A 12,039-nucleotide genomic window follows, 5' to 3' on the forward strand; every position below is an offset into this window, starting at 1 on the left:
AGAGTTCCTACAAGGAATGAGTTGGAATTAAAATGTTACTTAAATTGCATAACAGCAAGGCTGGATTTTAATTATAAAGTAACAAACCATTAGTATACTTTATAAACTTCTCAAACTGCAAAATAAGCCTAAGGAGCTATGTGTTTTTAAAATTCAGAACTTTTTACCCAATTTTGTGAAAATCCTTACAAATTTAAAACAGAATTATCTTTAAAATTAAGCATATTTTCACATAGAAGAATGTATTTCACCTAACTCTGCGATGTTTGGGTTTCTGTCCCATTAGTTGGGCATTTAGGATTTTTGTTTACAGTTTCCAGTGCATAAACTATTCACTGAGAGAAAGTTAGGGTCACTGAGAAGCTTGGGACGGCCCAGCGGTAGATGACTGAGTGGAGACACTGCATCCCCGCACATCACCCCTTCCATGCAGAGATTTTGGATACTGCAAAAAGGGCCTGCAATGAGCAGAGGTCCCCAAGATGCTCTCCACACAGGCAAGATGAAGCTTCGTGTTGAGGCAGGAAGCAGATTAGTTAAGATTGAGTGTGTGTGTGGGCGGGGGGGGGGCAGGTGGAAGCATGTGGACATACACACACTCTACCTCTTCTCCATGTGAATCAAAAGTACTGGCTTCAGATCACTTTACTAATGAAAAGAGGGGCGGCATCACACAGACCATGTGCCATGAGACAGTGAAGCAAAACAAAGAACCACAATTTGAACTCAGTTTTTTTTAAGGCGTAATACTGGTTTCATTGACCATTTTGTCTAACTATTGCTCCCACAGAAGAAAGAGAACCTTGGATCTCCAACTCTGGTGAGCAGCTGTACTTCAATTTATCACAGGGCAAACAGTATGAGGGAGAGATTCTAGTTTTATCATTGGGTAGGCGTGAGCTGAGTTGTTCTTAAAAAGCAAAAAAAAAAAAAAAAAAAAGAAGGAAGGGAAACACAACAAAAAAAGAGAAAGTCTTCTGAGGGCACTGAGGGGAATGTTAAGAAGACCAACATATAAGGTGGTGGCGATATTTTCCAAATATGACAATACATTATAATCCCAAAATAACCTAAACTGTATCTCAGATTTCTAAATTGTGGAGGCTAATACTGGAATGAAAGTTATTACAGATATAAATACTCATTTTTTTTAAGATCGTAAAAATCACTGCCTTCAGAATACTAAATTAACAAGGATATATTATTTTGTAATTGACTGATTGAGTGATTGATTTTGCTTAAGATTTGGACATTGGCCCTCAGAGCCAAAAGGCGTGAAAGTCCTATTACCTCTTCAGTTTTTATATAAGGTACAACTCTTTATAATGCTGAATTGTAGGAAAACACACACACACACACACACACCAGCAAAATGTGGTGCTAAATGAATATTTGTTAAATTTTAAAAACTATAACTGCATGAATGATGAATAGAATAGCAATTTAAGGAGGCTTTTGTGTTTGCTATGGATGTAATTGTTCACTGTAGAATCAAGAAGATGAGGCTATCTGTCCTGCATGTTTTAGAAACCAACCAGAGGAGCAAGGCATTGCCAGGTTGCTTCAAATATGCATTCCACATAAACAGATACAGTCTATAGTCTCTGCCAAACAAGAATGATGATCTCCAAATTCTTAACTGATAACCACTCTTAACAGCAAAGCAAGATAAAATAAGTGGGAAAAGAGCTTTTTCAAAAGTATCCCCTCTTCTCGTTTGCCTGCCTTCTCCCCCACACTACCTTTCATTCTGGTACACTGAAAATGTATGTAAAGTACACTTGATTCTGTATCATGATACTTCACAGCGCTCTCTCTCCCAGTGGGTCATGACTCAACCTGCTTTTAAGCTGACATGAATTAATCGAGTGGCTCACAAGTGGGTAGATTTTTACAGGGGACAACTTTGAAAACTGAGGGTTCAGCTGCTCCTCACAGCTACAAAGGAGATTATCTTCTTATTAAAACAAACCAACAAACCAACTGTTGAGCCTTTGGGGGCCTATGCTGTCATTCTACTTCTGTACTAATTTATTTATTAACTGTCATTGTTCATTCATTCTCTCCTTCATTTATTTGTCTATTAATTGTCTTTTTGTGTTCCAGGAGCTATGGCAGGCACATGATGATACACCTTACTTTTCTTTGCATCCCACCAAACCTGGAGATGGAACTTGTAAAGACTCTAGCCGATAACGCAATTCCCCCATTAGGGATTTGACTTTGTTCCCTAATTCTTTAACGTACTTACCTTCACATTATAAGTTGTTTGTGGAAATTCTTTATTACCTAGCAGTATGTCTTCATTTTTGTTTCCTCATTAATCTCTGTTTGTGGTTTATTATTATCACTGTTTTTCATTTGGGTTCCCTGCTATCTAGGATCACTCGTGCTAAAAATGCAGAATTTTTAGTAAGCATATAATATTAAGGTACAAACTATATCCTTCCTCCTTTTCATGAGACTCTCTATTTTATATGTAGAATTCTTCCACAGACAAGTCACACTTCAGATAGCGTGAAACTATGCTTTTGAAAATGAAGAGTTGGGGTTTTTTTTTTCATACTTTTAGAGAGTTTCTTAAACAAAAATGTGCATTATTTCATCCATGTGATTCTAATGAGCCAAAGGGGCTAAAATCCTGCATCCCTTAATACTTCAAAGGCAGGAGGCATCAAAGCCATCATTTGTACTCTATAAGCCAAAGTTCTTTCTGCAGGGATTTATGATTTTGCTAAAATTTAAGATTAGAAATAAATACTAAATATACTCTTTAAACTTAAGAGTATAATATTGGCATGATGAACAGATGTGTTTTCTAGCTCCATATTTCAATGTTAAACATACAATCAGATCTCTTTACTCTTCTCCATAAAATTTTAAAAAAGCAATTAAGTTCATTTTCAGGTACATTGGGACAAATGTCTAAAAAAGATGAAAAACAAATTATTTCGTATAAGAACATTATTTCAGTCAGTTCACACTGTCACTGAGAATGTCATGGAGTTTTTCTGAAGTCAAACTCAGCTACTAAAAAAATTTTAAACCTGGTAAATCTTTAGGTTATTGAGGAGGCCATTATTAATGAGAAGAATACATAAGTGATACATAATTATACATGAGCATAATCATATATGGTAACATAATATCTAATGGTCTGGACTACAAAATCAAATATTTGTGCATTCATAAAGGAAGTTATCAACAAGATATATGGAAAAGGTACATGGAAACACTAAACAATATCCTTCAAGGTATTAACACTTAGAAATTATTGTTCTCAAAATACTAAATGCTAATAACATAAAACTCCCTTGGCAGGTAACGGATCAGCTAGCCAGCTTAATCATTACCTGGTTACTGTTTTACTTCTTCCACTTATTGGTATGCTGTGAGAACCAGCAGAATAACTGAATACTCAGCTTTAAATGAGGCCGTGCCCAATAACAGAAAAAGCAATCAGCTCAAGATTAGGTGATCTATGTTTGATTCTTGGCTCTGTCCCCATCTAGCAGTTAACCTGGATTAAGTTAGTTTTCTCCTTTGCAAAGCAATGGGTCTGGACTGAATGGCCACCAAGGCCCTTCTATCTCTGATTTGATGACTATGGACATAATGAGAGGGGCTGACCAAAGCTCACAGGAATGGTCTCTGCCCTTCCTTATCAATGACAACATGTGATGTGTTCCAGTTTCTTCTCTTCCCTCCCATAATGGTGATGTGAATCATCCAATGAGAGATGTTCCATTGTATTGCATAATAAGCACCGTGCAAAGATGTCCATAAATTGTCAAAAATTACCAGTACTTCTACTGGCTCTCCCTGTGGCAGGTGGGAGTTCCAGGCCTTTTAAAGGGTACAAACTTGTACCCCATGAGAACAAACCAAAATAATTTCTCTCTGTGAATTCAGTGGACATATGTCAGGAGAAGAAGCACCAGAAGAGTCTTCGTATGTGAAATAAATGACAATGTGGAGAAGGTGAGTGAAGTAATATGCAATAGAAAATCCTTTTTAAAAAAAATCCCTGCTCACATGGTTTGTGCTTTGAAATGCTATTTCCTGTCTTTAATAATTTTGGTTTGAGAAGTTGGAGGAAATAAACCAGTGTGCTTTAAACGATGGGTCAACAAGTGCAGAGTGACTTCAACGGCATTATTTTTATGTGCTTTTTTTGTCCCTACTCAGATGGAGAGGTTGAATTTTTATTCTTCCAGAAACTTACTGTTAAAATAAAATACGCAAACCACACTGGCTCATTTCTGATGTCCCCAAATCAACTGAAACAATGTCACAGAGTTCTCCTTGATTCTTACTAATTAGGCTTTGAGCCAGAGGCCTGCAGTTGGAGACAATTTATCCTTTATGCCCACGTTAGGAATAAAAAAGGCAACATTTTCAATTTTCTTTTTGAATTTTTTTCCTCCCTAACAAGAAAGCACACTAAACTAAGTATTTTTTAATATGCTGTCACTGTATCTATACAGAAAACCTTCACGTATGGATAGGACTGGTCACATCATTTGGGTGTTGCCCGTTATACATGGCAAGCAATTGAGAAGCACCCACTGTGATCAGTAAGGTAAGTGCCACCCAAACCACTTCCATCATGAGAAAGAATATATGGCATTTAGACGAAACCTGAGGCACCTCACAAATTACTGAACCTACAGTCAAGAAAGTACAGACTGTTTCAATATCTGGAGTTCATAACGTCCTCCTCTTCAACAAGGCAATATGACATGATTACTGATAAACTCAAAATCAGCACTAATGTGCACCATTTTATTTCCTTCACATGTTCCCAGTGGGAAAGGATGTAACGTTTATTGAGTACCTACAGTATGCCAAGGATATGTGGTCGTTTGATTGTAGACAGTCAATAAATATTTGCTATCTAGATAAAATTAGAGATAAAGCCCAGAGTTTCTCTATTACCATTTTCTTTTAACCAGAGTATCAAAAATAAAATCATAAACTCACTACAAGGTGTTAAACTTTGATTTCTGTTGTTTCTTGCTTTACTAGTGTATTAATGGAGTTTTCTATAGAGACTAGAAAGATATTAATAACCATTATAGACAGAGCTATTATTTATTCATACTAAAATTGCTTACCTTTTCCAGAAATCTAATAATTTACAATAAGGTCTGCTCTTCATTTGTAGTAATTAATGGATTTTTTCAATTTAATCAAGATTACCAGAGTCACGAGGATTTTAACAATTTTAGAACCAGTGGGGACCTTTACTTTCCCTAGTGACTCCATCGTCTTCATTAAAAATGAGAAAAGAAAACATGCAACAGAAAAAAAACATACCAGGGTGTGTATATGGATTACCTCTGAGTTGTGGAATTAAGCGTGATTTTTATTTTCTTTTTAATCTTTTCTGTATTTTCAAACTTCTCTACAATAAGCATGTATTCCTTGAATGGTCTTAAGAGTTATTTTTAAAATATAGAAGAGCACCACAGGGACAAGGAAAATAAGACAGAAGCCAACTGTGAATCCTTCTCTAGATCGCAGCTGTTGACGCCTCCAACTAAGCTTTCTAGGCATGGGTGGGCGAGGGAATGGCGACCAGACAGAAGTCGACACCTGATAAGTCCCCCACCCCACCTAATGGAAGAGGACAGAGGCTAAGCCAGTTGAGCTCTGATCATCTCTTCAGGCATCTTTATACATCACTAGAAGAGACAGCATCTAGAGCTTTAGGAGAATGAAGAGAAACTAACATGCCATGGAGAGAAATTCTGGAAAGCGTGAACATCTGCTTCCTTTGTAAGAGTCTTAAATATGCTCTAAATCTAACGTCTGAAGGTGGATCCAAGAATTTTTTGTTCTAGTTCTAAAGTAACTAAAGACTGAATTTAAAAGTGGAACTGGTTCCTTTTTACAAATAGAAGAAGGAGAACAGAAATAGACTGTGAAGGCGTGACTATGATTCTTAGAGAATTTTAATTTCATGGCCATATTCTGCAAATGCACGGAGAGTGTTAAACACACCCACTATTATCGAACATTACACATGCACCCGGACCAGCTACATCTCTTCAGGAATCGAGGACCATGGAGCTTCATACATTTTTGAAGTCGTATTTTCCCATATGGACAACGCTGAAGTTCAGAGAGTTTAAGTGAGTTTCATGCAAAACTAAGCAGATCAAATGATACTATTTCTATATGTGTTTTTCCTACCTACAGGGAAAGCATCACGATAATTATTTATAAAATGCCATTAGTGGTACCATGTAAAAGAAGAAGACATCATACATCATGATGTATGATGTCACTGGGATCCACCGTTTGTACTAGTAACTGAGGTTTCTCCGGTACGATGCTGTAGTAAGCCTATTGCAACGGATGCCTTTTTTAGATCTTTGAAAATCATATGAGGGATCTTGAATAGGGGGAATAATGAGAAAGTGATTACATGTTCATGATGACAAAGACTACACTATAACACAACGTAACGGAAGACAATGAGCCTGACACTGGGCCCTTGGGTCCTGGTCCCAGACCTGTGTCTGGTTACCTGGGTAATTATAGGATGTCACCTGACTTCAAGGCCTGGGTTTTCTCATCCACAAAACGAGGGTGGTTCTTATGGCCATTGAGATGCCTTCCAATTCTAAAATTTTAAGGGGCGCCTGGGTGGGCTCAGTTATCTGAGCATCTGACTCTTGACTCTGGCTCAGGTCATGATCTCAAGGTCATGGGATCGAGTCCTGAGTAGAGCTTCATGCTCAGCACAGAGTCTGCTTGAGAGTCTCTCTCTCTCCCTCTGCCGCTCCCTCTGCTCACTCTCCCTAAATAAATAAATAAGAAATAAATCAATTCTTTTTAAAAAATAAAAATTAAAAAAAAATAAAATTCTAATTTCTTTCCATCTGATGGCTGATTAAAACAAAGTCCAGATCTTTCATGTTCTCTTTGAAGAATGAAAGTTCCGTGAAGATTTTCAACTTCTTTCTAATCAAAGCTGTGTTTAAACAGAGGACAGAAAACTGCCATCTCCCTCTGGAGGAACTCAAATATTGAGGAATGAGTAGTCTCATGTCAGCCAAAAAGACTCTATCTATTAGAAAACTGGCATAGCATAGATAAACTGTAAAATGATTAACATATGTGATTCTGGAGAAAAAAGGTTTAAAAGAAAGAAAGGAAACTGGAAGGAAGGAACTGGTATACTTACTTCTTCCTCATCTCAGTTCTAAACTAAGAGGAAATTTAAATATTTTTGTATTTTGTATTGGTATTTGTATTGAAAGCAACACATCATTCTAGAATCCTTAATTCTGCAGTAACATGAATTATATATTTGAATGGCAAAAAAACAAGATATTCTGATGTGTCTCCTTTCAAATCTATTAAGTTGTTATACTGGCACCATTGGAAGAGTACCAACAAATTCAGTACGCAATGAATTGAAACCAAAATCACACAAACCCTTGGGTCCTTCATCCTTGGGAGGGTGAAGGTTCCTGACTGGATCCCGGATGCTGCAGTCTGTCCCTGCCCAGGTGAAATCACAGATGCAGGTGGCTTCGTTACTGCACACCTGTGAAGAACAAAGAACACAGAGGGCACATTTTTGCTGTGCTTTCCTGAATAATGGCAATAAAAGGAAAAGAGACACGGGCAGGGCAGAAACTTTTAAAAACCATTTTGAATTTTTTAAGTCCCCCACGGTTGAGAAGGAGAGATGATGGATACATTAAATTGTTGGTGTCTTCTTGTTAATTAGAGAGAAAGAGATCCATTAAAAAGAAGAAACTTTTAACTAAATGTTAATTGTTTATGTTGAAAAATTATTTAAGTGCACAAATGTCTGATGATGTAGTTTTTTTCAGAAGTAGTTGTTTCTAAAGAACGTACTTTAGAAACATAAGCTTAATTCAAGAAATTAATAGATCCTGGGCTCCAGTGGCAAGGCCAGTGATTAAAGACCAGAAGACATAAATCACCAATGCCCTGTTTTACCTCACTGCGTCCAATATCACATTTGTTTGGTGGCATTGTCCCAGCCAAATGAGCACCCCACCCACCGCCCTTCTCTCAGTCAGCCAGGCTGAAGACCCTCTAGCATGATCTTTGTCTCCTTTTGCTTGTCCTGGAGACCAAGCAGCATGCTGGAACAGGCCTGTAATTTAGATGAAATGAATCACCATCTGCAAACCAGAGACAGAGGTGTTTAAACTCTTCTCTGCCTGTGAGATACATTCAGAGACCAATCATTACAGGTGGTAAATTGAACATAAGCTTATTGCTGTAAGAAGTTTTTTAATCTGAAATGTTATAATATCACAATTATGATTAACGAGGCTGAATTTGAACTTCTATTTAACAGGATGAAAAAGTGGGAGGGGTAGTAGAGAATGAAGGGCCTTTCTAGGCGTTAAGTGTTGTGATGTGTTCAGTCCAGTAACTGGAAGGTCTCTCTGGGGCTTTTATTTTGACAGAGTGATTACTGCACGTTGACGATGCTGAGCACTTTATGTAAGGCATCTGATTTAATCCTCACTCTAGCAGCCTACTGGCTGAGAGAGGGTAAGTGACTTACCCAAAGTCAACAGGAGAACAAGAAGCAGAGCCAGGACTCAAACCCATGGCTCCATCTAGCCTCCAAATCCAAGCTCTAAATCACTAAGCTACACTGCCCTCCCTCCATCCCACAAGCCTAGGATTCAACCAAACGTGAAACTCTAGTCACTGGGCATGTCCTCCTTAGGCCTCTCTACCTCTTTATTCTCCACATTGTCCACTAGCTATATTCTGAATTATGTTTACCTTCATTCCAGCATCTTCCTTTTACATTACCACTCTCAAAATTTCTTCATGTCTCTTTTTTTTTCCATTTCTAAAGCCTGTACTAATTTTTTTGAAATATCTTTCTTTGACTAAGCCAATTTAAATAATTATTAAAATTTGTTTCTAGATATTAAGCCTAGGTTTGCCAGGAAGTGTCTGCCCAACCGCTTCATAGAATTACAAATACAACTCATTCAACTAGAAACGTAGTTCACAGAATTAGAAATACATGCAGGTTTGAGTAGAGACAGCCTCTTCTCTTCAGCTGGTAATGGTCTGAGCATAACTGTTCGACTTGAAACATGTGAACTCTATCAGTGATCCAAGCTCTAGTCTATGCGATCTGGCACACACAATGCTCAGGATACAGGCTGAGTAGCTAAAAGGGAATTACTGGGAGGAATGAAGTTATTTTGAATGGTACAAAGTAATGCACATGGGGTCTACAGCTCTTTTAGGAACCATATCAATTTCCTTCCAACTCTTTAGATGTCAAGCTATAGACAATGTGGCAAATACAAATAACCAGTGATAAAAGAAACAACAAGATAAAATCATATCAACACATATGGGAATTATCCTTAGCAGGTAAGGATCTGAAGGAAATCATCATAGTCAGAGCATAGAGACTGGCAACACTCACAAAGGGAGAATAGCTAAAACGGAAATCTAACCACTGTGAACTTTGAGGATGCCAGACAATAAAGGTTTGAACCAGAACACAGATGCTTACTTACCCCATGGCCTGAACAGACTTTACCCTTGGAATCGAGGGGGCAGCTACTCATATTCAGGGCCTGAATCTGTAGGCACTTCCGATCTAAACACATCATGGATGGACCACATGGCGTTCCATCTTCTACATAGCCCACATCTGTATCATCATCTAAAATCACATGAGCACCACTAAAAGGAGAGAGATAGTCATACAACCATTAGCACCATAGTTAGAAAAAGAAAGTCAACATGAATGAGGGCTTGCTCTTCAGGAAACTAAAGAGGCTGTCAGCCGACATGAATGGCTCCTAGTATTTCTCCACTTTTCCTTTTATTTCCCATGTCCCCACTTCCCCTTAATAAAAGAGCACATTGACATGAAATACCTCTCATTATCATTATTACACTATATGCCATCAGGAAAAAAATGTCCTTTATTCCAGGAAGGATCTTATTGTCTAAGACTGGTTACAATGGTGTTCAGAACAATTTAAAAGAAAAAAACAGGGGCACCTGAGTGGCTCAGTTCGTTTGTCTGACTCTTGGTTTTGGCTCAGGGCATCAGCGGGCTCCATGCCCAGTGGGGAGTCTGCTTGAAGATTCTCTCCTTGTGCCCCTCCCCCACCCACAAGTTCCTGCACACCCATGTGCACTATCTTTCAAATAAATAAATAAATGTTAAAAAAAAGGCAAAAAAAGCAATCATTTCACCAAGAGAATTTTATTCGTTTTGTTTACCTAATCGATTTCCTAAATTTTGTTCAGAAAAATTTTTGCATGTTTCCACATTTTACCTTCACTCACATAAAGTGAAGGTTTGCTACTCTAAGGATACTACAGATAAAAGTTTGCAGATGCTAAAGGCAGTTCTGTAGGGGAATCCCAATAGTGTTTTGGGCAACAATACCATCTGAATGAAAGCATAGCATCTTAGAATTATGACTACTTTGAAGGGAACTATACTTACTTAGAATATGACATGACTTCCTGGTTTAAAAAAGAAGCTTCATACACCCTGTGCCTTGTTCTCACAGATATTTGGATATGAAATGTTTGCCTACAGTATAAATAGTATTTTAATAAATGCGTTCTGTATGTGATTGACTACTCATTAAGCCATCATCTAAACCAGAAATATGTTATATGAAGTGTAGCTTAACTGCCTTTTTTTTGTCATAAAAAATAAAATACACATAGTGTTCAAATAGTGATCTATTCCAATGCTCAAAGCTTTAATCATGGGTCAAAATGGGTACTGTTAAGTCTACTTGATGATCATAATTACTGAGTGTCCCACTACTAAGAGTGGTCTGATTTTTGGGCAAATGTAATTTGCAAATCAATATACAACTTTTTTTTTTTAATAACTCTAAACATGAAAGGCGATCATAAAATCAAAGTCAACATTCCTCTGGTGTGATACAGAAAAATTTCACCTAATTTTTCTGAATTTGTAATTCTTGTGATTCATTAGGTTTTCAAACATTTAATATATTACCTGCAGTCAATCACTCGGCCTTGATGGTAGAAGGAAGTTGGGATGATTTCACCCTGAAGCTGACCAATACGCGGAGCTCGAGTAAGATTGGTACAGAGTAAAAACCCACAGAACACATCACTGAGCATGTTAAATAAAAATAGAAAAAGAACAGGACAGGAAGAATCAAGCTCAAAATAATCAAAACTATTCAGTCTGCATATATTCAAAAATTGAAAATATTTTCTCTCCTTCTAAATAAAAATGTGTGTTCAGATTTCGTTGGTTGGCTATGACCCCCATCCTTCCTTGCTAACAGGATCACAGTTTTGTCTGGGTAGCAACATACACAGCCTCAAAGGACAGATCATGGCTGGTTGAAGCTAGTCATGGCACCCCTGACTCCTATATCCACTGTCCTTGCCGTCCCACTCTCCCTGCCCTAATAGAGCTAAAAGTGACCCCTGGATGTTGGGATGTGAGGAAAAGCCAGCTAGGAAGTTGCTAGGGGTGAATGTTGCTTCTGGACAAGAGGTTAGAGCATGACGGGGAGAGAGACCTTTTGTTCCAACTCCCACGCTGCCTGCCTTTGAATGTGCAGCCTGGCATCCACCTTGCTATAGTGAGCTCACAGCACAAGAATACACATGCTAAGCATTCCAGAGCAGAGGGGAGAAATCATCTGGATCTTTAGTGACATCGTTAAATGACTTAGCCCACCTGAGAGCAGCTACGTCCAGCCTCTGCTAAGTAAACAATGAACTCCCTCTTAAAAAAAGGGCAAGAAATTGAAATGACACATAAAAAGAGAGAGAGAGAGAGAGAGATCCATATCCAATAAATGCATGAAAATGTACTAAATTCCATTGGTCATCAGAGAAATGCAATAAAACCACAATAATGTAGCAGTTTATACCCACCAGGATGGAGGAAACTAGAAAGTTTGATGATACCGAGTGCTGGTTCAGTATGTGACTCCACAACATTCTCATGTACATATTATTGATGGTCAGGTTTGCTATCAAGCCCATTTT

The 12,039-nt window shown here is 37.9% G+C and overlaps 1 protein-coding gene across 2 annotated transcripts in view; it reads right to left on the minus strand.

Annotated features, from left to right (window-relative positions):
- ADAM23 (ADAM metallopeptidase domain 23) overlaps positions 1-12,039 on the minus strand; it is a 163,427-nt gene that overhangs the window by 11,561 nt on the left and 139,827 nt on the right. For both annotated transcript variants that reach the window (XM_032859976.1, XM_032859977.1), the window contains exons 22-24: positions 11,027-11,146; positions 9,549-9,717; positions 7,450-7,561 (exon numbers count right to left, since the gene is read on the minus strand). In XM_032859976.1, coding sequence (XP_032715867.1) covers positions 7,450-7,561; positions 9,549-9,717; positions 11,027-11,146 — 401 coding nt within the window. The remainder of the gene's footprint in view (positions 1-7,449; positions 7,562-9,548; positions 9,718-11,026; positions 11,147-12,039) is intronic.

Source organism: Lontra canadensis, unplaced genomic scaffold (genome assembly GCF_010015895.1).
Source record: "Lontra canadensis isolate GAN:19392208 unplaced genomic scaffold, GSC_riverotter_1.0 scaffold18, whole genome shotgun sequence".
Taxonomy (NCBI): Eukaryota; Metazoa; Chordata; class Mammalia; order Carnivora; family Mustelidae; genus Lontra; species Lontra canadensis.